Genomic DNA, 25,451 nt, shown 5'->3' with positions numbered 1-25,451 from the left:
AATTAAATGAGCTGCCCGTCGAACCTTAAGGTTGGCGGGCAGGCGAAGAGCCCAGGCGGCCTTCGCATTTATCATGAAACCTCATCCACACGTGGGATGAAGGTTTTTAAAGTTTATTAAAAATTTTAAATAAAATTCATTGACATGTCCCAGCTCTTGTGACACTGTCACATGAGGGGACATGTCTTAAAATGTTTTTTTTCTTTATTAAAATTTTCCAAAATCAAAATAATCTGCCTGAGGCAGCTCTGTGCCTCAGGGAGATTTCTGCACTCTTATGCACGCAAGCGCGTGAAAGAGCGCAGGCCTCGACCCTCCCTCCTCCCCCTGCCCGCACAGGGAGTGGTCAGCGCTTCCGAGTGCATGTCACGCTGGGTGGGCCTTAGTTGGCCCGCCCATGTAAAATGGCAGCGCGCAACCGATCGCGAGCGGCAATCGGCTACGCGCCCGCCCATGCCCACTCCCGTCCAACCCCTCGACAGGGAGAAAATTCTCCCCATAGAGTGTATTCGGGAAAGTTTCCTAAAACAATGTGTTGTGGATCCAACCAGGGATCAGGCTATTTTGGATCTAGTAATGTGTAATGAGGCAGGTTTAATAAATGATCTGAGTAAAAGATCCCCAAGGAAACAGTGACCCTAACATGGTAGAATTTAACATTCAGTTTGAGATTGAGAAACTTGGTTTGGAAACAATTGTGCCGAACTTAAATTAGGGTATTTACAAAGGAATGAGGGCAGAGTTGGCTGGAGTGGACTGGGAAAAGAGTTTAGCAGAAAAGACGGTTGATGAACAATGGGAGACGTTTAAGAAAATAGTTCATGACTCTCAACAAAGATATATCCTTGTGAGGAAGAAGGATTCTAGGAAAGGGATAAATCAACCATGGTTAACCAAGGAAGTTAAGGATAGTATCAAATTGAAAGAAAAAACATAGTGGGCAAAGATTAGTAGTAAGCCAGAGGATTGGGAAAGTTTTAAAAACCAACAGAAGATCACCAAAAAATAATAGTGAGAAAATAAACTTTGAGGGTAAACTAGCAAGCAATACAAAAATGGATAGTAAGAGCTTCTTTAAATATATAAAAAGGAAGAGAGGTCAAAGTGAACATAGGCCCCTTAGAGAATGAGGCTGGGGAAATAATAATGGGACCCAGGGAAGGGCAGAGGAGTCGAATAAATACCTTGCAACAGTCTTCACGGTAGAAGACACTGATAGCATTCCAAAAATACTAAATAATCAAGCTGGGAAGAAAATAAGTACAATGACTATCAGTGGAGAAGATGTACTGGGGAAACTAATGGGACTAAAGACCAATAGGTCCCCTAGTCCTGATGGGTTGCATCCTAGGATATTAAAGGGAGTAGCTACAGAGATAGTGGATGCACTGGTAGTAATCTTCCAAGAATCCTTAGGTTCTGGGAAAAGTCCCAGAGGATTGGAAAACTGCCAGTGTAACACCCTTATTCAAAAAGGGAAGGAGACAAAAAACAGGTAACTATAGGCCAGTTAGCTTAACATCTGTCATTGGGAAAATGTTAGAGTCTATTATAAAGGATGTAATAGCAGAGCATTTAGAAATGCATAATCTAATCAAGCAGAGTCAGCATGGTTTCATGAAGGGGAAATCATAGCTGACAAATTTATTAGAATTCTTTGAGCAGGTAACAAGCAAGATGGATAAAGGAGAACCAGTCGATGTAATATATTTGGATTTCCAAAAGGCGTTCGATAAGGTACCACACATAAGGCTACTTAATAAGGTCAGAGCCCATGGTGTTGGGGGTGGTATATTTGCATGTATAGAGAATTGGCTAACTGATAGAAGACAGGGGGAAGAATTTTTCTGTCAATGAGCGGAGGTGGGGCCCACTCGCCGACGCATAAAGTGATCCGCGGTGACGTCGGGTGGGCGGATAACCACGTGTCATTTAGATTGTCAGTTCGGCTGGCGCACAGCTGATCCCGGCAAACTATCAAAGGCCTATTAAGGCCATTAACAAAGTAAAGCTGTTAAGAATGCTGCCCGTCCAACTTTAAGGTTGGCGGGCAGGCGAAGAGCCCAGGCGGCCTTCGCATTTTTCATGAAGCATCATCCACAGGCAAGATGAGGTTTCATGAAAGGTTTATTATTTAAATAAAAATTTTTGAAAAAATTCATCGACATGTCCCAGCTCATGTGACAGTTTCACATGAGGGGATATGTCCTTAAAATTTTTTTTCACCTTTATTAAACATTCCAGAACTTAAGCTGATCTCCGTGCCTCAGGGAGATTTCTGCGCTCTTTCACACGCATGCACGGAAGAATGCAGGCCCTGGCTCAGGGAATCCCCCCCGCCTGCACAGGGAGCGCACAGCACTTCCGGGGATGCATCACGCTGGGTGGGCCTTAATTGGCCCGCCCATGTTAAATGGCGGAATGCACCCGATCGGAGGCACCGATCGGGTTCGCGCTCGCTCCCGCCCGCCCCCTCACAACCCCCTCGACGGGGGAAAATTCAGCCCAAGAAGTTGGGATAGGGGGAAATTTTCAGGATGGCAACCTGTAACTAGTGGAATGCCACAGGGATCAGTGCTGGGACCACAACTATTTACAATGTATATTAATGACTTGGATGAGGGAAGTGAATATACTATTGCCAAGTTTGCAGATGACACAAAAATAGGTGGGAAGGCAAGTGGTGAAGATGACAGAGTCTGCAGAGGGATATAGACAGGTTAAGTGAGTGGACAAAAACTTGGTAGATGGAATATAATGTGGGAAAATGTGAGGTTATGCACTTTGGCAGGAAGAATAGAGGAGATGAATATTATTTAAATGGAGAAAGACTGCAGAAAGCTGCAGCACAGAGGGATTTGGGAGGCCTCGTGCATGAACCATAAAAGCTAGCATACTCGGAGATCAGTTCAAGTTCACAAGAATTTAATAAAGGGAAAAAAAAATTTAAGGTCATGAAACTGTCACATGAGCTGGGACATGTCCATTAATTTTTCCAAAATTTTCTATTTAATTAATAAACCCTTCATAAAACCTCATCCTGCCCTTGGATGAGGTTTCATGAAAAATGTGAAGGCTGCCTGGTCCAACTTAAGGTTGGACAGGCAGCATTCTTAACAACTTTAATTACTTTTTAATGGCCTTAATAGGCCTTTGACAATCCAGCAGGCGCGTAGCTGACTCGGCTTCGTGCCAGCCGAACTGACAATCTAAAATACGCGCGGTGATGTCGGGACGCATGCCTGACGTCACCGCGCGTTATTTTAGGTGTCGGCGAGCGGGCCCCGCCCCCGCTCACCGACCGGAAAATTCTCCGCTAGAATACTGTGAGCAGTTTTGGTCCCCTTATCTCAGGAAAGATATATTGGCATTGGAGGCAGTCCAGAGAAGGTTCACTAGGTTGATCCCGGGTATGGAGGGATTTTCTTATGAGGAGAGGTTTTGTAGGTAGGGTCTGTATTCATTGGAGTTTAGAAGAATGAGAGGCAACCTTATTGAAATATATAAGATTCTTCGGGGGCTTGACAGGGCGGATGCTGGGAGGTTGTTTCCCCTTGGGGCAGAATCTAGGATCAGAGGGCATAATCTCATGGGTGGCCCATTTAAGACCGAGATAAGTAGGATTTTTTTTGTGGAATTCTTTACCGCAGAGGGCTGTAGAAGCTGGGTCATTAAGTATATTCAAGGCTAAGTTAGATTTTTAATGTAAGGGAATCAAGGGTTATGGGGAAAAGGCAGGAAAGTGGAATTGAGGATTATCAGATCAGCCATGATCTCACTGAATGGCAGAGCAGACTTGATGGGCCAAATGGTCTACTTCTACTCCAATGTCTTATGGTCAGTGTCTTGAAAGAAGCAGCTAGTGAAATAGTTGATGCGTTAGTTTTAATTTCGGAAGGTTTCATTAGATTGGAAAATAGCAAATATAACTACTTTATTCAAAAAGGAAGTGAGACAAAGCAGGAAACTACAGGCTTGTTAGTTTAACATCTGTCATTGGGAAAATAGACTCATAAGGCTGACATTTTTGCTCGGCGGGCAGGTGCACGGTCAACCTACTCAAGCGTGAAATGACGTGCGTTGACGTCAGCTGAGCGTGCTGATGTCAACTCATGGCCGCACGATAGGTCGGTCAGTGGGCACACGCCAGAGCCGGCAGCTCAGTTAAGGCCATTAAGTAATCACTTAAGTTAAACTTTTCACTGCCCGTCCAACCTAATGGTTGATGGGCAGGCGAAAAGGTCAACCAGCCTTAGCATTTTTTTGGACACCTCAACCATGGGCAGGATGAGTTTTCCAAAAGCTAATAAAGATAAAATAAAAGTTTTAAAATTGAATTAATAGCATGCCCCTGATCTTGTGACAGAGTCAAATGAAGGGACATGTTTTATTACATTTTTACTTTAATCATTTTCTTTTATTTTTAACAACGCTTCATCTCCCTGAGGCAGCTCCGTGCCTCAGGGAGGTTATGAAGTGCTTGTGCAAAGTTCACACTCAGCCCGCTCACTCTGAGTGTTGCTGCTCACATTTCATGCTGGGCAGGCCTTAATTGGCCCGCCAGTGTGAAATTGCGGCCCGTTCCCGATCGCAGGCGGTGGTTGGCTTCCCACCCACCCCCGCCGAGCCTGTCCGCCAAGGACAAAATTCTGCCCATAGATGTTTACAGCACAGAAGGACACCATTTGGCCCATCATGTCCACACCGGTCAACAAAGGTCTGACTACACTAATCCCATTTTCCAGTGCTTGGCCCATAGCCCTGGAGGCTATGGCAATGCAAGTGAATATCTAAATACTTCTTTAATGTAACAAAAGTTTCTGACTCAGCCACCCTTTCAGGCAGTGAGTTCCAGACTCCCACCACCCTCTGGGTGAAAACATTTCTCCTCAACTCCCCTCTTAGCCTTCTACCTCTTACCTTAAATCTATCCCCCTGGCTATTAACCCCTCTACTAATGGAAAAAGTACCTTCCTATCTACCCTATCTATGCCCCTCATAATCTTATACGCCTCTATCAGGTTCCCTCTCAACCTTCGCTGCTCAAAGGAAAACAACCCCAGCCCATCCAATTTTTCCTCATAGCTCAGACCCTCCAGCCCAGGCAGCATCCTGGTAAATCTCCTCTGCACCCACTCCAGTGCAATCACATCCTTCCTATATGGTGGCCAGAACTTCACACAGTACTCCAGTTGTTGCCTAACCAGCGTATTGAACAGTTCCAGCATAACCTCCCTGCTCTTTGTATTCTACGCCTCGGCAAATAAAGGCAAGTATCTCATATGCCTTCTTAATCGCTTTATCTACCTGCCCTGCTACCTTCAGGTATCTGTGGATATGCACAGCAAGGTCCCTCTGATCTTAAGTGCTTTCCAGGGTCCTACGATTCATACTTTGATCCCTTGCCTTGTTAGCCCTCCCCAAGTGCATTACCTCGCACTTCTCTGGGTTGAATTCCATTTGCCACTGCTCTGCCCACCTGACTAGTCCATTAATGTCCTCGTGCAGTTTACAGCTATCCTCCTCACTATTTAGTACCCTACCAATTTTCATGTCATCTGCGAACTTCTTGATCATAACCCCTACATTTAAAACCAAATCATTTATGTACACCACAAACAGCAAGGGCCCCAACAATGAGCCCTGCAGAACCCCCCCTGGAAACAGACTTCCAATCACAGAACATCTCTCTACCATCACCCACTGCTTCCTTCCTCTCAGCCAATTTTGGATCCAAAGTGTCACTTTGCCTTGGATACCATGGGCTCTTACTTTCTTGACCCGCCTGCCATGAGGGGCCTTATCAAAAGCCTTGCTAAAGTCCATGTAGACCACATAAAATGCATTACCCTCATCAACACTCCTGGTTATCTCCTCAAAAAATTCGATCAAATTTGTCGAACACGACCTTCCCTTAACAAATCCATGCTGACTATCCCTGATTAATCTGTGTCTCTCCAAGTGCACATATATTCTGTCCCTCAGAATTCTTTCCAGTAACTTCCCCACCACCGAGGTTAGACTGATTGGCCTATAATTTCCTGGTCTATCCCTTCCCCCCTTTTTTAATAATGGGGCAACATTAGCAGTCCTTCAGTCCTCTGGTACCTCATCTGTGGCCAGAGAGGATTTGAAAATTACTGCCAGGGCCCCTGATATCTCTTCCCTAGCCTCCCTCAATCGCCTGGGAAACATCTCATCCGGGCCTGCGGATTTATCCACTTTTTAGTCCACTAGTATCTCCTCTCTCTCTCTATGTTAATTTCCTCTAATATTTCACAATCCACCCTGATGTCTATACCTGTGTTGTCTTTTTCCATTGTGAAGACCGACGCAAAGTATTCATTGAGGACTGTACCAACGTCTTCTGCGTCCACACACAGAATACCTCTTTGGTCCCTAATTAGCCCTACTTCTTCCCTAGTTATTCTGTTGCTCTTTATATATTTTTAGAAAACCCTTTGGGGCTTTCCTTTATTCTACCCACCAGTGCTTTCTCATGCACTCTCTTAGCTTTCCTAATTTCCTTTTTAAGATTCCCCATCTGCACTTTTTATACTCCTCTAGGGACCCTGCCGTATTGAGCCCTCAGTATCTGCCATAAGCTTCTTTTTTTTTTCTTAATCCGAACCTTTATGTCCCTCGACATCCAGGGTTCTCTGCACTTGGTTCCCCCCCTCCCCCGCTTTGCCTGGATGGGAATATTTGCCCTGTACACTCTCTTTCTTCCTTGAATGCCTCCCACTGTGCTGACACAGTTTTATCTGCAAGTAGCAGACAAGACCTGGCAAATGTTAGAAGCTATTATTAAAGATGTCATAACAGGGCATTTAGAAAAGTTTCACACAATCAGGCAGACTCAACATGATTTTGTGTAAAGGAAATCATGTTTAACCAATTTATTGGAGTTCTTTGAAGGAGCCATATGTGCTATGGATAATGGGGAACCAGTGGATATACTGTACTTAGATTTCCAGAAGGCATTTAAGAAGGTGCCACATCAAAGATCATTACAGAAAATAAAAGCTCATGGTGTAGCGGGTAATATATTGGCATGGATAGAAGATTGGCTAGCTAACAGGAAACAAAGTGTAGCCATAAATGAGTCTTTTTCTAGTTGGTGGGGTGTAACGAGCGGTGTGCCACAGGGACAAGTGCTGGGGCCTCAACTTTTTACAATATATATAAATTACTTGGATGAAGGGACAGATGGTATGGTTGCTAAATTTGCTGATGACACAAAGATTGGTAGGAAAGTAAGTTGTGAAGAGGACGTAAGCAGGCTACAAAGTGGCATAGATACGTTAATTCAGTGGGCAAAGACCTGGCAAATGGAGTGTAATGTGGGAAAATGTGAAATTGTCTGTTTTGGCAGGAATAAAAAAAAACTAAATGGTGAGAGATTGCAGAACTCTGAGATTCAGAGGGATCTGGGTGTCCAGGTGCATGAATCACAAAAGGCTGGTATGCAGGTGCATAAAGTAATTGGGAAAGTTAATAGAATGCTATCGTTTATTGTAAGGGGAATTGAATACAAAAGTAGGGAGGTTATGCTTCAGTTGTACAGGGCACCTATGAGACCTCATCTGCAGTATTGTGTACAGTATTGGTTTCTTTATTTATGGAAAGATGTAAATGCATTAGAAGCCATTCAGGGAAGGTTTACTCGGCTCATACCAGGAATAGGCAGGTTGTCTTATGAGGAAAGGCTGGACAGGTTATGTGTGTATCTACTGGAGTTTAGAGTAATAGGTGAATTGAGCAAAACATTTAAGATCCTGAGGGGTCTTGACAGAGTGGATGTGGAGAGGATATTTCTTCTTGTGGGAGAATCTAGAACTAGGGGTCACTGTTTAAAAATAAGAGATCACTCATTTAAGACAAAGAGGGGAATTTTTTTCTGAGGGCCGTAAGTCCTTGGATCTCTCTTCCTCAAAAGGTGGTGGAAGCAGGGCCTTTGAATATTTTAAGGCAGAGTTAGATAGATTCTTGATTAACAAGGGGATGAAAGGTTACTGGGGGTTGGCAGGAGGTTACAATCAGATCAGCTATGATCTTATTGATTGGCGGAACAGGCTTGCTCGTATGTGTGTATGGCTATAAGAGCATGACAGAGGTTGGGTATTCTTCGAGTGGTTGTACAAGGATCGCATCTGAAGTGCGATGGAATAGTTGATACTGTGATGGATACAGACGCAACAATATGCAAGATGTTTGACATATTTCAGGACAAGGCAGTCTGCTTGAACAGCATTGCATACAAGTGCTCCAATCCAAGCACATGCTTGCCTGAAATATGTACTATTAGCAGGATGCATCAGTGTAGTGAAGTGGAGTACCATGTATCTTTAAGTGGATGCAAGTGGACTAACCATGTGACAGTGCTGACCAATCACTGTTCAGCACGGGCTACTGGTTAACTGCAAGTCTAGAGCTGGAGGTGGTTGTGGGAGCACGCAAGGAATTAGTGCTCTGCCTTCTGTTGCAATAAACAATCACAGTTGTTCTTGTGTCGGTCTCTCTCTGTTATTGATAGCGAGCATCAACCAACAAGTGTATATGAAGGCGTGCAATTCGAGTTTACTTGAGTGGTGAACTCATAGACTCAAGACATAAAAATCAGTATAACTAACCAACTCACTGCAGCAACCCTTGCCGGCCCTACAACATCTGCCACCAAAAAGGACAAGAGAGCAGCATCAGGGCAATACCAAGTCACATATCATTCTCACTTGGTTATATACCAGTACTCTTTCATTGTGACGGGATCAAAATTCTGGACTTTCCTAGCTAACATCATTATGAGAACATCATCACTAGGACTTCAGTAATTCAAGAATGCTAACCACCAGCTTTTCAGGGCAACGAGAAAGGTAATGAATAGGATCCGGCCAATGCCAACCACATCTTGAGAAAACTTTTAAAAGAATTCCAAAAGGCACTACATATTTTCTGATATCTCTAATGGCTTTTTTGTTTAGGATGTTATAACTAATGAGCAGGATAAAAGGATTTAGCCTCCTGTGCTTACAAACACATGACACAATATTGTTATTCAATTGCACACTAATTGACAATAATCTGGTCATTCTCTTAGGCTATCAGGATAGGAAGTGTGGATATCATAAGAAAATGCTAAAACATAGAAAATATTAAGATTAATAATCTTTAAAATTATTTCTGAAAGGTAATATAAAGTTCATTTTGTCTTTTGTATTTAAGTGGTGCCTTAACTGTCTGGCTGTAACATTTCACAAAATGGAAAGAACCAAAAAAACAAGGGTGGAATCTTCTGGACTTCTGGACCCAGTTTATTAATGGGCATGCTTATTTAGCACTTTAACTTGGTTACAGCATTAGCAGGTCACCTCTGGTTTCCCTGACCAATCAGGGAGAGTGAGAGTTAATGCTTCCATTCTGTTAAGGGGGGAAATTTTAATTAATGGGACCTTTATGTGTGTTACAAGGGCTCACCAGCACTTGGATTTTTAAGGCTGCAGCAACCACAGGAATGGGGAAGAGATCGGGGAAGGCTGTTCCTTGGGTCTCTTACCCTTGTCTGAAGGTCCTGAGAGATGTGGGGCTGGAGTGAGGTGAGCTCTCCCAAGGGTGGGAGGAAGAGGACAACCTCTCCAATCAAGCAGGCATGGATGGAAGTCAACAACAGAAGTGTGTGTCCACCAATCTTGAGACAATGCACCAAGAAGATCTTGGACCTTAGGAGGGCATGACAGCTGAGTGGTGTAAAGCTCTCTCAGATGCCAAGTTCCACATTCTAACATGCTCATTCTCCTGCATACACTCCCCAGGCCAACACATTCACTCATTCCTCTCTCTGCAGGCACCCACATGCCCAGCTGAACAGCAGACACTCACACATATCCTCATCCTATTGCCCCCTAGCACCCATGCCTCACAGTCACCCTCCACAAATGTTGTCCTTCCCTCCTCTCCAAATGCTATTATGAACACTGTCACCTCTCTGCTTTCAGAAAGCACACACTTGGTGACAAGCAGAGAGAAGTGCTTTGAATAGCAGCCTCTCACCTGGCCATAGCTGGAGCTGGTCAAACATTAATCAAAGCCAGCCCAGCATGTAGTTTCACTGAAGAAGCTCTCCTCACTGTGCACTCAACTCAGTATCCCTGGCAAGTTGCTGATGGTTCAGGCAACAGGCCCCCAGCTGGGAAATCCTGAATTATGAGTTAAAACAGGTCTTAATTGTTCTTCTAACAATCTTATTGGGGGTTCTAGTTAGCTCAGTTGGCTAGGCAGCTAGCATGTGGTTCAGAATAATTCCAACAACGCAAGGTTTGATACCTGTTTTGCCTGAGGTAGACTTGGGGCCTGCCTCCTCACCCTGCCCTCTAGTAAAATCATGGCATAAGCTGTGGTTTAGTGACCCTTGAATAAACAAGGATGCTACCTGGAGAAGAAGAAGAATGGCCTTAATAACTTACCTGGCAGATTCAGGAGGCCTCCCCACCTGCCTTTAACCCCATCCTGCAGAAACCCAGATGTGGACAGGATATGTCAGTTGGGATGCCGACCCAATGTCAATTTTAAGTGTTATAACTCCCACCCCCCTCCTTGCCTGGGAAAACTCCCCACTACGTTTCCATATAAAGACATCCATATGCACACACAGACTCCAAGAATATAAATCAAAAATAGGTATCGGCTGTGTTATATACGTTTTATCTGCAAATAATCTGTGGAATAAAACAGTCGAGTGAATATTCATGATATAGTGTTCCAGTTTAATTTAAACTTAATGTATTGACTAAAAATTAAGAGTACTTTTCTTTCACTGCAACTCAATTGGGAATATAAGAATTCATACAACTTTCCTTTTTGGACATTGACAAAATGAAAAATCAATATATCATTACAATTATGAAATAATCAATTAGTGCTTGATAATTTCTTACTGTAGATCCTTAATGATATTTTTGTATTTTTTAATCTCCTTCGATAGCTTTGTTCTTAAGGTTTGTTTCTGCAAAATATTTCCCTGTATTGTCTCAATTTGCTTGAGGGTGTCGTTAGTCTGATTGAAGCTGTCCAAATATTCTTTCTGCAATAAAGTAACGAAAATTATCAGCATTAATATAGGTATAATAAGCAACACAACATCCCTGCTTGACAGATGGAGAATTTTATGATCCAATACTAGAAATGAGATGCAGCACCCTTTATATAAGAAAGTGTAGGATTACTCTGACATTGAGGGAACAACTGGGCTTTTCTTCATTGGTGAAAAGAAAGCTGAAAGTGGGCTTGGTTCATGTCTTTAAAATGCTGATTAATGTAAACAATGTAAATGAAGGCTATTGACAGGTTTTCAGCAAAGAAGTAGGAGGCGTTAAAATGATCAAACCTGAAGTGACACTAGAAGTTACAAACAATTTTCTTGTCCCACAGGCTAATGGATATAGGAGTAGAGACCTGCAACAGCAGTTGAAGCTGAAGCAACTAACTGCTTTAAAACAAACCTGGATAGATATATTATCTCTGGTGATAAAATAGCTTTAGGCTAAGAAGAGCAAATGCTGAAAGGACAGAATGGGGGTGACTGTAACTCCCAGGAAATTTTGGTTGGGTGAAAACTAAAACTTAAAAAAAATTCAAACCCAATCCCAACCTGAGTCAAACCCACCCATGTCCAGTTTTAATGGAGGTGGAACAGGAGAGGATGGGCAACAAATCTGGTCTCAGGAAGTGAGTTGGCAGGAACAGTTTTTAAGGAGGCTGCATTCCTCTACTTCTACAAGTTGTTTTATTTTTAACCTATTTCAACAGAGTTTCCCAAGGCTTAAGAAACATGAACGATAAAGGGAAACAAGGAGGGCCAGATGAATAAGTTAAGTACAATGCTGCCTGTGGACCCAAAACGAGGAGTATTTCCTCCAGGAACAATAAACTTCCTGCCATCCAGTTTCACAGTCAGCAACTCCCCCCCACTTCAATTTCTCTTTTGCCCTGTAATCTCTTCCCTCACCCCACGTCCCCACCCCAGATCACCATCTGCCCTCTCCAACCCTGATCTCTTCCCCAGCAAACTCTCCCTTTGGACAATTGAGTCCTCACCTGACCATGATGCTCTCAACCCCAACTGACAACGCTCTTCCACCACAGCAATCTCTCCTCTCTGCCCCATGACATTAAGATACTCCCGATGACTGCGGTCTTGTCCTGCCTCCCTACCTCTTCTCTGCTCCTCAGCTATGGGCTCATATCACAAGCCTTCCTACCCAACAGGCAGCCAGTTTATCAATAAAGCTGGTTATTGGGTGGAAAACCACCAGAAAAATTTTAAAGACATCCTACAATTAATACCTGCAGGACATCTGGGAAACCGTACTATTAGGTTACCTGTTCAGTTCTCCACCTCTTCCTGCCCCACTTCAGACTCTGTTGTAAGGTGGACGAGTTGTGCTATTAATGATAGAGTTGATCTGCAGACACTTCTTGGGTGGAAGCTTTAAGTTTACTTACAATATACTCAGCAGCAACTACACGTGTGCTTTCAACTCCAACTCTATCTCAACACTGGCTACTGAGGTAGTCCGCACTATTAGTTACTACATATCATGTGATCTTGCCTAACGAGTATTATTCTTAAAGGTACATTACACACTAAATAAAACCATAATTACTACAGACTCTGAATGTACCCCACTGGATGCTGACCCAATTGGTATTAATGGTTCTTCTGTTGTAGGGCACTGGAAAATGTTTTCTAGAATGCACTAAGCTAAGATTGAATACTGGATATGTGATAATAGATAAATGCTCAAAGTTTTGCTTCATTACTCCAAGGGATTATGGATTTTTATAACAAATGTTCATTCATTAGATTGAATGGGTGGGGCAGAGCATATGATTAAAGTAAGCTACGTGAATGTTAACAATATTTAATATCATAGTCTCTCTAAATCTAAAAAGCCAGTCTTGGATACCAAAAGGTCTTTTTATTCTCAGAACTGGAGGAGGTGCTGATTTCAGGATTTCAATAAAGTACAGAATTGTTCCTACTTCCTGAATGAGGTAATATCTGTTGTGAAAGTCTGAAAATAAGAATAATGAACAAGTCTTACAGACAAACCTGTATTTCTGCTGACTGGATCATGTCTGTTGAGTTATCAATTATATATGGACATATGCAAACTGTTAAATGGTTTTCTTTGTATTGCTAATATGAACCTTGTTATGTAGTGCCGTATGTCCAGAAAACCCATCAATGAGCATCTCTCATACTATTAGATGGCCTGAATCATTCTTTGCTTTTGGCTGGGAGAGTCTACAATTCCCAGGAAAAATGGAGCAAATGTTCCAACAAGTTAAGACTTAAATGATTACTGTATTTTTCTAAATCTTCACTACATGTTGAGATTAGGGCAGATAGAGCAGACTCCACACTGTAGGCTTTCATTATGTGAATTACAACTCATGCACAAATGACAGACTATAAGGAATATGAGACAATTAAGTCAGGCAGGATTTAATCAGCCAGTGATTTGTTGTTCCCAAAAATATTCTCACTATGAATGAAAAGTAAAATCTGAAAATGCTAGAAATTTAAAATCAAAACAAGAAATGTTTGAAATGTATAGATCAGTCAGCATCTGTAAAGAGAAAAGGCAAGTTAACATCATGAATAGAAGTCTTCATCGCAACTGAAAAATAATCAAACTTCTTAGTTGTGTCGAAAAGAAAAGTAAACAACACATATTCTAATAGCAAAGGGGAAATTATAAGTTGGGTGACCTGAAAACTATAGATTAGAAAATTGCCAAAAGATATAAAAAGTCATTTTATTAATTGTCTTGGAAAGGTAAAATAATGTGCAAATTACTAAGATGGGCTAAAGGCATGGAAGAGATTCATACAAGGAAAAGGCAAGAAAATGGGGAAACAGGAGAGTTAAAACCTGCAAATGGATACCTACTTACTCCGTCTAGTATCTTTAAACAGAGTAATTGCTGGACAAGATAAGTTGATAGAGACTTAAAAACAACAACTAGGCTGAAGGATATTTATGTTTATTAAATTTTTAAAAAACGGTTCATCAAACACGTATTCGAACAAACCACAACAGACTTATATTTGAATTAAATGGCTTAGTCCCTCTCTCAGATACTTGGACATGATGGGAGGAATTTTGACAGAAAAGAGGAGGCAGCTTTGGGTGCAGGAGGGGAGTTCAGTTGCCAAAACTGATGTCAGGTCAGGATCCTGCCACCATCCCACCCACTTCTGGATTTCACTCAGTCAAGTTTGAAGGCAAGCAAGAAACCCTTCGGAGTTGTCAAGTAAGTCAGTCAAATAATCTAATAGGTAATTAAATACTGTCTTAACCAAAGGTTCTGCTTTAACTGCCAGCAGACTTATTTCGCATGGGAGCAGCTAATGCAGTTCTGAAGAACAAAGGCTCAGCACCAGCAAAACCAATAGTGGTAGCAGTAGCAGAAGCAACAACAGCACCTGCAGTAGCAGGTTCCTTTTTCTCAGCCAAATGCCACTTGACAGGGCAGAGCAGGTGGACAGAGATCTAGCTCCAAGATGAGACCCCTAACACTGGGTTTACAGGCAAATGATCAGCTCTCTTGACATGTCTGAGCACCAGTGTTCACTGCAGTCCCTCAGATGCAGCAGCATACTTCCCATTAAGAGGGACAGATCTTGGGAGCAGCCATTCTCTGCATTCCTGTGCTTGCTGAACTTCAAAGATTCTTGTGTATTTGAGCTTTCCTGACCCATGCCATAATCTCATTAATTGGAAATTCTTGCTTTGACAGATCCAGTGCACCATCCTGTCCGACCTCTCTAATTGGCTAGGGAGCACAGAAACAAGATGCTACTATCATGGTTCAGTTATGCAACAATGGCATAGCCCACTGTAGAGCCCAATGGGTTCCAGACACATTGCAGTACCTGCCACTCCGCCAGGGATCACCCATTGAAAATTCCACCCAATGTCTATTCTGGTACTATTACGTATCAAAGCAAGCTGGATCCTTTTCTGTGAATGAATCTGCCTTCTAAACCCATTTATTATGAGATTATACAAACCAATACCAGGGCATTGCATCAGACAAAAAAAATACTTTTGAGCAGTTTCTCAGTATTTCAGGAGAAATCAGTAAAAGGGTATTTAACTCCATAAGAAAATTGCCCATCACTCCTAATTTTACGAATAGAACCATCATCTGTGAATCACAAGGTCGTTATATCAAGTAGCTCTCCAGGACTCAAACAGAAAATCTAGATTGAAACTTTAGTGCAGCACTGAGAGAGTGCTACATTGTCAGAGGTTCATTGCATCTGTTCGTGTGGATTTAAAAGATTCTATGGCATTATTTGAATAAGAGCATAAGAGTTTTTTCCAGTATCTTGGCCAAAAGCCAATCTTCAACCAAGTCCACGAGAAACATATTAACTGGACAATTATCACACTGCCGTTTGTGGAACCTTGCTCTTTACCTTACTGTTTACAAAATGAATGCTGCCTTTGCCAGTCACAACAGTGATTGCATTTTCAATTTATTAGCTATGAAGCACTTTGGGATATTCTGAGTATTTAAAAGACATTATATAAATTCATGTACTTTCTTTCTGCAACTTCAAAATTTGTGCTCATTAGTATCTGCTAGACTGTTTAGTTCTTCACTTTCCACTGCTGCTATTGGCAGAAAAAACATTAGAAAGAAAAAATAATACAATGCGTAAATTTAAACATTAAATATCATGGAGGGATTTCAGAACTATAATCTAATTTTGCATTTTAGATAATTGATTTCATCCACTAAAGTCTCACTCTCATGGAGTAGGACATTATCCGATAGTCATTTGGTAGTACAGAACTTGAGTATTGCTGAAAAAAGAGACATGTCAAAGCTTTTCATCATGCACTCATCAGCACACTTCAAGAATGCCAATATAAGGGGAAAACAACTTTTTATACTGTATGAGAAGAGTGTGCTGATTGGTGGGCAAGCGGACTCTAATTGTTAGAGGCGTTTCCATGGACAATGCACCAATTGATGGTGACTGACAATAAACAGGCAAGCATTGTTTGATTTAAGCCAGGCAGCTTGACACTGATTGGTGAAGGCATTGCCCTGAGGAATGAGTCAGGAAATGGCTGTCACTTAATTTTTTTTGAGCTGAAACAGGTGCAATGTGTGTGCATGTTCTTTCTGTCTGCAAAGAACAGGGCCCAGTGTATTAATACATGTAGTTTCCAGTGCACGCAAATGCATCACACTGTGAGCCTGACTAACAATCTTAAATTGGTTGTCAGCGTAATTCTTAAATGAGGATTATTTAGCAAACGCTGTCCAGTCACGGAGTCACATCTAATGTTGGACATTGTGTTTCGAATTTTGCAAGCACGGGCTGGTTGGGAATGAATTTTTCCTCTAACTCAATATTCAATTAAATCATGGCTGATCTTCTTGTATTTCGATTTCCACATTCCCATCTACCCCCGATAACAAAGAACAAAGAAAAGTACTGCACAGGAACAGGCCCTTCGGCCCTCCAAGCCTGTGCCGATCATATTGCCTGACAAACTAAAACATTTTGCACTTCCGGGGTTCGTATACCTCTATTCCTATCTTATTCATGTATTTGTCAAGCTGCCTCTTAAACACCACGATCGTACCTGCTTCCACCACCTCCTCTGGCAGCGAATTCCAGACACTCACTACCCTCTGCGTAAAAAACTTGCCCCGCACATCTCCTCTAAAGTTTTCTCCTCTCACCTTAAATCTATGTCCCATAGTAATTGACTCTTCCACCCTGGGAAAAAGCTTCTGACTAGCTACTCTGTCCATGCCACTCATAATTTTATAAACTTCTATCAAGTCGCCCCACAATCTCCGTCGCTCTAGTGAGAGCAATCCGAGTTTCTCCAACCTCTCCTCATAGCTAAGAGCCTCCAGACCAGGCAGCATCCTGGTAAACCTCCTCTGCACCCTCTCCAACGCCTCCATATCCTTCTGGTAATGTGGCGACCAGAATTGCACGCAATATTCCAAGTGTGGCCTAACCAAGGTTCTATACAGCTGCAGCATGACTTCCCAGCTTTTATACTCAATACCCCTGCTGATGAAAGCAAGCATGCCATATGCCTTCCTGACTACCTTATCCACCAGCGTTGCCACTTTCAGTGACCTGTGGACCTGTACACCCACATCCCTTTGTCCATCGATGCACTTAAGGGTTCTGCCATTTACTGTATAATTCCTACCTGTATTAGACCTTCCAAAATGCATTACCTCACATTTGACCGGATTAAACTCCATCTCCCATTTCTCCACCCAAATCTCCAACCGATCTATATCCAGTTGTATCCTTTGACAATCCTCTTCACTATCTGCAACTCCTCCAACCTTAGTGTCGTCAGCAAACTTACTAATAAGCCCAGTTACATTTTCCTCCAAATCATTTACGCATACTACAAACAGCAAAGGTCCCAGCACTGATCCCTGCGGAACACCACTAGTCACAGCTCTCCATTTAGAAAAGCACCCTTCCACTGCTACCCTCTGTCTTCTATGACCAAGCCAATTCTGTATCCATCTTGCCAGCTCACCCCTGATCTCATGCGACTTTACCTTCTGTACCAGTCTGCCATGAGGGGCCTTGTCAAAGGCCTTAATAAAATTCATGTAGATAACATTCACTGCCCTTCCATCGTCGATCATCTTTGTCACTTCCTCGAAAAACTTGATCAAGTTAGTGAGACACGATCTCCCCTTCACAAAGCCATGCTGCCTCTCACTAATATGCCCATTTGCTTCCAAATGGTAGTAAATCCTGTCACGAAGAATCTTCTCCAATAATTTCCCTACCACTGATGTTAAGGCTCACCGGCCTGTAATTTCCTGGATTATCCCTGCTACCCTTCTTAAACAATGGAACAACATTGGCCATTTTCCAGTCCTCTGGGACCTCACCCGTAGCCAGTGAGGATACAAAGATTTCTGTCAAGGCCCCAGTAATCTCCTCCCTTGCCTCCCTCAGTACTCTGGGGTCCCATCTGGCCCTGGGGACTTAACCACCTTAATATTCTTCAAGACGCCTAACACCTCCTCTTTTTTGATCTCAACATGATCCAGGCTATCTACACACTCTTCCCTGGACAAATCGATTGCTAAGTCCCTCTCTTTGGTGAATGCTGATGAGAAGTACTCATTTAGTATCTCTCCCATTTCTTCTCGCCCCACACACAGATTCCCACCTATGTCCCTGAGTGGGTCTACCCTTTCCCTGGCTACCCTCTTGCTTTTTACATATGTATAACAGGCCTTGGGATTTTCCTTAATCCTGGTTGCCAATGACATTTCATGACCTTTCAGCCCTCCTGACTCCTTGCTTAAGTTTCTTCTTACTTTCTTTATATTCTCCACAGGCTTCATCTGTTCCCAGCCTTCTAGCCCTTACGAATGCTTCCCTTTTCTTTTTGACTAATCTCACAATATCCTTCATTATCCAAGGTTCCTGAAACTTGCCATACTTATCCTTCATCCTAGCAGGAACATGCTGGTCCTGAATTCTTATCAACTGATGTTTGAAAGCCCCCTACATGTCAGTTGTTGATTTGCCCTCAAACATCCGCCTCTAGTCTAGATTCCTCAGTTCCTGCTTAATATTGTTATAATTAGCCTTCCCCCAATTAAGCAACTTAACCCGAGGACTCCTGTTATCCTTATCCACCAGTACCTTGAAACTTACTGAATTATGGTCACTTTTCCCGAAATGATCCCCTACTGAAACTTCGACCACCTGGCCAGGTTAATTCCCTAATACCAGGTCCAGTATTGCCCCTTCCCTAGTTGGACTATCTACATATTGTCTCAGGAAGCCCTCCTGGATGCACCTTACAAATTCTGCACCATCTAAACCCCTAGCACTAAGTGATTCCCAGTCAGTATAGGGAAAGTTAAAATCACCCACCACAACAACCTGCTTTTACATCTTTCCAAAATCTGCCAACATATCTGTTCCTCAATCTCCCACCGGCAATTGGGAGGCCTATAGTAAACCCCCAACATTGTGACTGCACCCTTCCTACTCCGGAGCTCTACCCATATTGCCTCGCTGCATGAGCCCTCTGAGGTGTCCTCCTGTCGTACAGCTGTGATATTCTCCTTAACCAGCAGAGCAACTCCCCCAACTCTTCTACATCCCTCTCTATCCTGCCTGAAACATCTAAATCCTGGAACGTTTATCTGCCAATCCTGTCCATTCTTCAACCAAGTCTCTGTAATAGCAATAACATCATAGTCCCAAGTACTAATCCAAGCTCTAAGCTCATCTGCCTTGCCTGTTATACTTCTCGCATTGAAACAAATGCATTTCAGACCCCCAGTCCCACTGTGTTCAGTAATTTCTCCCTGCCTGCTCTTCCTCTTAGTCCTACTGGCCATATTAACTAGTTCCCAGTCATTTATTTCACCTGCTGACCTATTGCTCTGGTTCCCACCCCCCTGCCATACTAGTTTAAACCCTCCAGAGTGACACTAGCAAACCTCGCTGCCAGGATATTGGTGCCCCTATAGTTTAGATGCAACCCGTCCTTCTTGTACAGGTCCCACCTGCCCTGGAAGAGATATCAATGATCCAGATATCGGAAACCCTCCCTCCTACACCATCTGTTCAGCCACGTGTTTAGCTGCACTATCTTCCTATTTCTAGCCTCACTGGCACATGGCACAGGGAGTAATCCTGAGATTACAACCCTTGATTCCCTTCACAGAATCACAGAGTGCAGAAGAGGCCCTTCGGCCCATCGAGTCTGCACCGACTTGTGAGAAACACCTGACCTACCTACCTAATCCCATTTACCAGCACATGGCCCATAGCCTTGAATGTTATGACGTGCCAAGTGCTCATCCAGATACTTTTTAAAGGATGTGAGGCAACCAGTCTCCACCACCCTCCCAGGCTGTGCATTCCAGACTGTCACCACCCTCTGGGTAAAAAAGTTTTTCCTCACATCACCCCTAAACTTCCTGTCCCTCACCTTGAACTTATGTCCCCTTGTGACTGACCCTTCAACTAAGGGGAACAGCTGCTCCCTATCCACCCTGTCCATGCCCCTCATAATCTTGTACACCTCGATCAGGTCGCCCCTCAGTCTTCTCTGCTTCAACAAAAACAACCCAAGTCTATCCAATCTCTCTTCATAACTTAAATGTTTCATCCCAGGGAACATCCTGGTGAATCTCCTCTGCACCCCCTCCAGTGCAATCACATCCTTCCTATAATGTAGCGACCAGAACTGCACACAGTACTCCAGCTGTGGTCTCACCAAGGTTCTATACAACTCCAACATAACCTTCCTACTTTTTTAATCTATGCCTCGATTGATAAAGGCAAATGTCCCTTATGTCTTTTTCACCACCCCACTAACATGCCCCTCCACCTTCAGAGATCTATGGACACACATGCCAAGGTCCCTTTGTTCCTCAGAACTTCCTAGTGTCATTGCTGTTCATTGAATACTTCGTTGTCAAATTACTCCTTCCAAAGTGTATCACCACATGCTTTTCAGGGTTAAATTCCATCTGCTACTTATCTGCCCATCTGACTATCCCGTCTATATCTTCTTGTAGCCCAAGACATTCAACCTCACTGTTAACCAGCCGGCCAATCTTTGTGTCATCCACAAACTTATTAATCCAAACCCCAAATAGTCATCTATGTCGTTTATATAAATGACAAATAATAGGGGACCCAGCACAGATCCCTGTGGTATGCCACTGGACACTAGCTTCCAGTCACTAAAGCATCCTTCTGTCATCATCCTCTGTCTCCTACAACTAAACCAAACAAGAATCTATCTGCCTCTGCCCTAAAAATATTCAATGAGCCCATCTCCACCACCTTCTGAGGCATAGAATTCCAAAGTCGCACAACCCTCTGAGAGAAAAAAATTCTCATCATCTCTGTCCTAAAAGGGTGACCCTTAATTTTAAAACAGTGCCCCCTAGTTCTGGAATTATCCACAAGAGGAAACATCCTTTTACAAGTCCACCTTGTGAAAGCCATTCAGAATCTTGTAAACTCCAATGAAATTACTCCTCGCTCTTCTAAACTCCAGTGGAAACAAGCCCATTCTGTCCAACCTTTCCTCATAAGACAACTTACTCACTTTCTCTTTATGGGGTATGTGGAACATTCCTTGTTCCAGTCCTACTCCGCCCCCTCCCACAACTCTTTCTCCGGTACATCGATGATTACTTCGGTGCTGCTACATGCTCTTGTCCGGACCTGGAAAAATTGATTAATTTTGCTTCCAATTTCCACCCCGCCATCATTTTCACATGATCCATCTCTGACACTTCCCTTCCCTTCCTTGACCTCTCTGTCTCAATTTCTGGTGTTAGACTGTCCACCAATATCCATTACAAGCCTACCGACTCCCACAGCTACCTCGACTACAGCTCCTCACACCCTGCTTCCTGTAAGGACTCCATTCCATTCTCTCAGTTTCTTCACCTCCGTCGCATCTGTTCTGATGATGCTACTTTCAAAAGCAGTTCCTCTGACATCTCCTCCTTCTTCCTTAACCGAGGTTTTCCACCCACAGTTGTTGACAGGGCCCTCAACCATGTCCGGCCCATCTCCCGTGCATCCACCCTCACGCCTCCTCCTCCCTCCCAGAAACATGATAGGGTCCCCCTTGTCCTCACTTATCACCCCCACCAGCCTCCGCATTCAAAGGATCATCCTCCGCCATTTCCACCAACTCCAGCATGATGCCACCACCAAACACATCTTCCCTTCACCCCCCCTGGCAGCATTCCGTAGGCATCGTTCCCTCTGGGACACCCTGGTCCACTCCTCCATCACCCCATACTCCTCAACCCCCACCTATGGCACCTCCCCATGCCCACGCAGAAGATGCAACACCTGCCCCTTCACTTCCTCTCTCCTCACCGTCCAAGGGCCCAAACACTCCTTTCAAGTGAAGCAGCATTTCACTTGCATTTCCCCTAACTTAGTCTACTGCATTCGTTGCTCCCAATGTGGTCTCCTCTACATTGGAGAGACCAAACGTAAACTGGGCGACCGCTTTGCAGAATACCTGCGGTCTGTCCGCAAGAAAGACCCAAACCTCCCTGTCGCTTCCCATTTCAACACTCCACCCTGCTCTCTTGCCCACATGTCTGTCCTTGGCTTGCTGCATTGTTCCAGTGAAGCCCAACGCAAATTGGAGGAACAGCACCTCATCTTCCAAGTAGGCACTTTACAGACTTCCGGACTGAATATTGAATTCAACAACTTTAGATCTTGAACTCCCTCCTCCATCCCCACCCCCTTCCCGTTTCTTCCCCCTCCCTTTTATTTTTTCCAATAATTTATATAGATTTTTCTTTTCCCACCTATTTCCATTATTTTTAAATCTATACCTTTAATGCCCTGTCAGTCTCTCCACCCCACCCCCACTAGAGCTGTACATTGAGTGTCCTGCCATCCATTCTTAATTAGCACATTCGTTTAGATAATATCACCACCTTCAACACCTCTTTGTTCCTTTGTCTGTGACATCTTTTGATTATCTGCTCCTATCACTGCTTGCTTGTCCCTACAACCACCCCCCCCAACTTCTCTCCCCCCACCCACCCACCTTAAACCAGCTTATATTTCACCCCTCTCCTAATATTACTCAGTTCTGTTGAAGGGTCATGAGGACTCGAAACGTCAACTCTTTTCTTCTCCGCCGATGCTGCCAGACCTGCTGAGTTTTTCCAGGTAATTCTGTTTTTGTTTTTTCACTCATTCCAAGTATCAATCTTGTAAACCCCTTTTGAACTGCCTCCAATGCATTTACATCCTTCCTTAAATAAGGAGACCAAAACTGCACACATTATTTGAGGTGCAGTCTCACCAATGTCCTGTATAACTGAAGCATAATATTCTTACTTCTTTGTTCATTCCCTCTCATAATAAAGGATGACATTCCAATTAGCCTTCTTAATTACTTGCTGTACCTGCATATTAACTTTTTGTGACTCATACACTAGAATACCTCCATCCCTCTGCACCTCAGAATTATGCAGCCGTTCTCCATTTCAGTAATACTCTACTTTTTCGTTCTTCCTGCCAAAGTGAACAACTTCACATTTTCCCACGTTAAACTCCATTTGCCAGATCTTTGCCCACTCACTCAACCTATCCATATCCATCTGCAACCTCCTCATGTCATCTTCACAACATACTTTCCTACCTATCTTTGTGTCATCTGCAAATTTAGCTACCCATGTCTTCACTCCCTTCATCTAAGTCATTGATGTAAATCATAAAAAGTTGAGGCCCCAGCACAGACCCCTCTGGGACTCCACTTGTCACATCCTGCCAATCCGAAAAGGACCCATTTATACACGCTTTCTGCTTTCTACCAGCCAGCAAGTCTTCTATCCATGCTAACATGTTACTCCCTACACAATGCACTTTTGTTGTGGCATCTTATCAACTGCCTCCTGGAAATCCAAGTGCAGTATGTCTACAGGCTCTCCTTTAGCACCCAACATAGTACTCCTTAAAAAACTCCAATAAATTGGTTAAACATGATTTTCCTTTCACAAAACCATGCTGACTCTTCCCAATTGCCTTGAACTCTTCTAAGTGCCCAGCTGTATCCTCCTTAATGATAGATTCTAACAACTTCCCCACGACAGAAGTCAAGTTAACTGGCCTATAGCTTCCTACTTTCTGCTTCCTCCCTTCTTGAATAGAGGGGTTATATTTGCTACTTTCCAGTCTGATGGAATCTTTCCAGAATCTAGCGAATTTTGGAAAATTAACACCAGCGCATCGATTACCTCATTAGCCACCTCGTTTAAGACACTAGGATGTAGTCCATCGGGACCTGGAGACTTGCCAGCCCGCAGCTCCATCAATTTGCTCAGTACCGTTTCCCTAATGATTTCAATTTCACCAAGTTCCTCGATCCCTTTCACCTCCCAATTTGCAACTATTACTGGAATGTTTTTGTATCCTCTTTACTGAACGCAGAAGCAAAATATTTGTTCATTTCTTCCGCCATTTCATTATTATCTCCTATTAACTCCCCACTGTCACTCTCTAGAGGACCAACACTCACTTTACTTACGGTCGTTGACAGGGCCCTCAACCGTGTCCGGCCCATCTCCCGCGCATCAGCCCTCACGCCTTCTCCTCCCTCCCAGAAACATGATAGGGTCCCCCTTGTCCTCACTTATCACCCCACCAACCTCCGCATTCAAAGGATCATCCTCCGCCATTTCCGCCAACTCCAGCATGATGCCACCACCAAACACATCTTCCCTTCACCCCCCCGGTGGCATTCCGTAGGGATCGTTCCCTTGGGACACCCTGGTCCACTCCTCCATCACCCCATACTCCTCAACCCCCACCTATGGCACCTCCCCATGCCCACGCAGAAGATGCAACACCTGCCCCTTCACTTCCTCTCTCCTCACCGTCCAAGGGCCCAAACACTCCTTTCAAGTGAAGCAGCATTTCACTTGCATTTCCCCTAACTTAGTCTACTGCATTCGTTGCTCCCAATGCGGTCTCCTCTACATTGGAGAGACCAAACGCAAACTGGGCGACCGCTTTGCAGAACACCTGCGGTCTGTCCGCAAGAAAGACCCAAACCTCCCTGTCGCTCGCCATTTTAACACTCAACCCTGCTCTCTTGCCCACATGTCTGTCCTTGGCTTGCTGCATTGTTCCAGTGAAGCCCAATGCAAACTGGAGGAACAGCACTTCATCTTCCAACTAGGCACTTTACAGCCTTCCAGGCTGACTATTGAATTCAACAACATTAGATCTTAAACTCCCTCCCCCCATCCCCATCCCGTTTCTTCCCCCTCCCTTTTGTTTTTTTTCAATAATTTATATAGATTTTTCTTTTCCCACTTATTTCCATTATTTTTAAATCTACAACTAATACCTTGTCAGTCTTTCCACCCCACTCCCACTAGAGCTGTACCTTGAGTGTCCTGCCATCCATTCTTAATTAGCACATTTTCTCAGATAATATCACCACCTTCAACACCTCTTTGATCCTTTTGTCTGTGACATCTTTTGATTATCTGCTCCTATCACTGCTTGCTTGTCCCTACAACCACCCCCCCATCCCTTCAACTTCTCTCTCCCCCCCCCGCCCACCTTAAACCTGCTTATATTTCACCCCTCTCCTAACTATACTCAGTTCCGTTGAAGGGTCGTGAGGTCTCGAAACGTCGACTCTTTTCTTCTCCACCGATGCTGCCAGACCTGCTGAGTTTTTCCAGGTAATTCTGTTTTTGTTTTGGATTTCCAGCATCCGCAGTAGTTTTTTGTTTTTAACTCACTTTACTTACTCTTTTCCTTTTTAAATATCTGTAGAAACTTTTGCTATCCATTTTTACATTTCTAGTTAGCTTCCTCTCAAACTCTAATTTCAT

General features: G+C 43.5%; 1 protein-coding gene across 1 annotated transcript in view; it reads right to left on the bottom strand.

Annotated features, from left to right (window-relative positions):
* ccdc178 (coiled-coil domain containing 178) overlaps positions 1-25,451 on the bottom strand; it is a 587,382-nt gene that overhangs the window by 372,538 nt on the left and 189,393 nt on the right. The window contains exon 17 of the mRNA XM_078540576.1: positions 10,932-11,077. Within this exon, the coding sequence (XP_078396702.1) occupies positions 10,932-11,077 (146 nt within the window). The remainder of the gene's footprint in view (positions 1-10,931; positions 11,078-25,451) is intronic.

This window comes from Cetorhinus maximus, chromosome 4, assembly GCF_964194155.1.
Source record: "Cetorhinus maximus chromosome 4, sCetMax3.hap1.1, whole genome shotgun sequence".
Classification (NCBI taxonomy): domain Eukaryota; kingdom Metazoa; phylum Chordata; class Chondrichthyes; order Lamniformes; family Cetorhinidae; genus Cetorhinus; species Cetorhinus maximus.
This window is presented reverse-complemented; position numbering and strand designations above follow the sequence as displayed.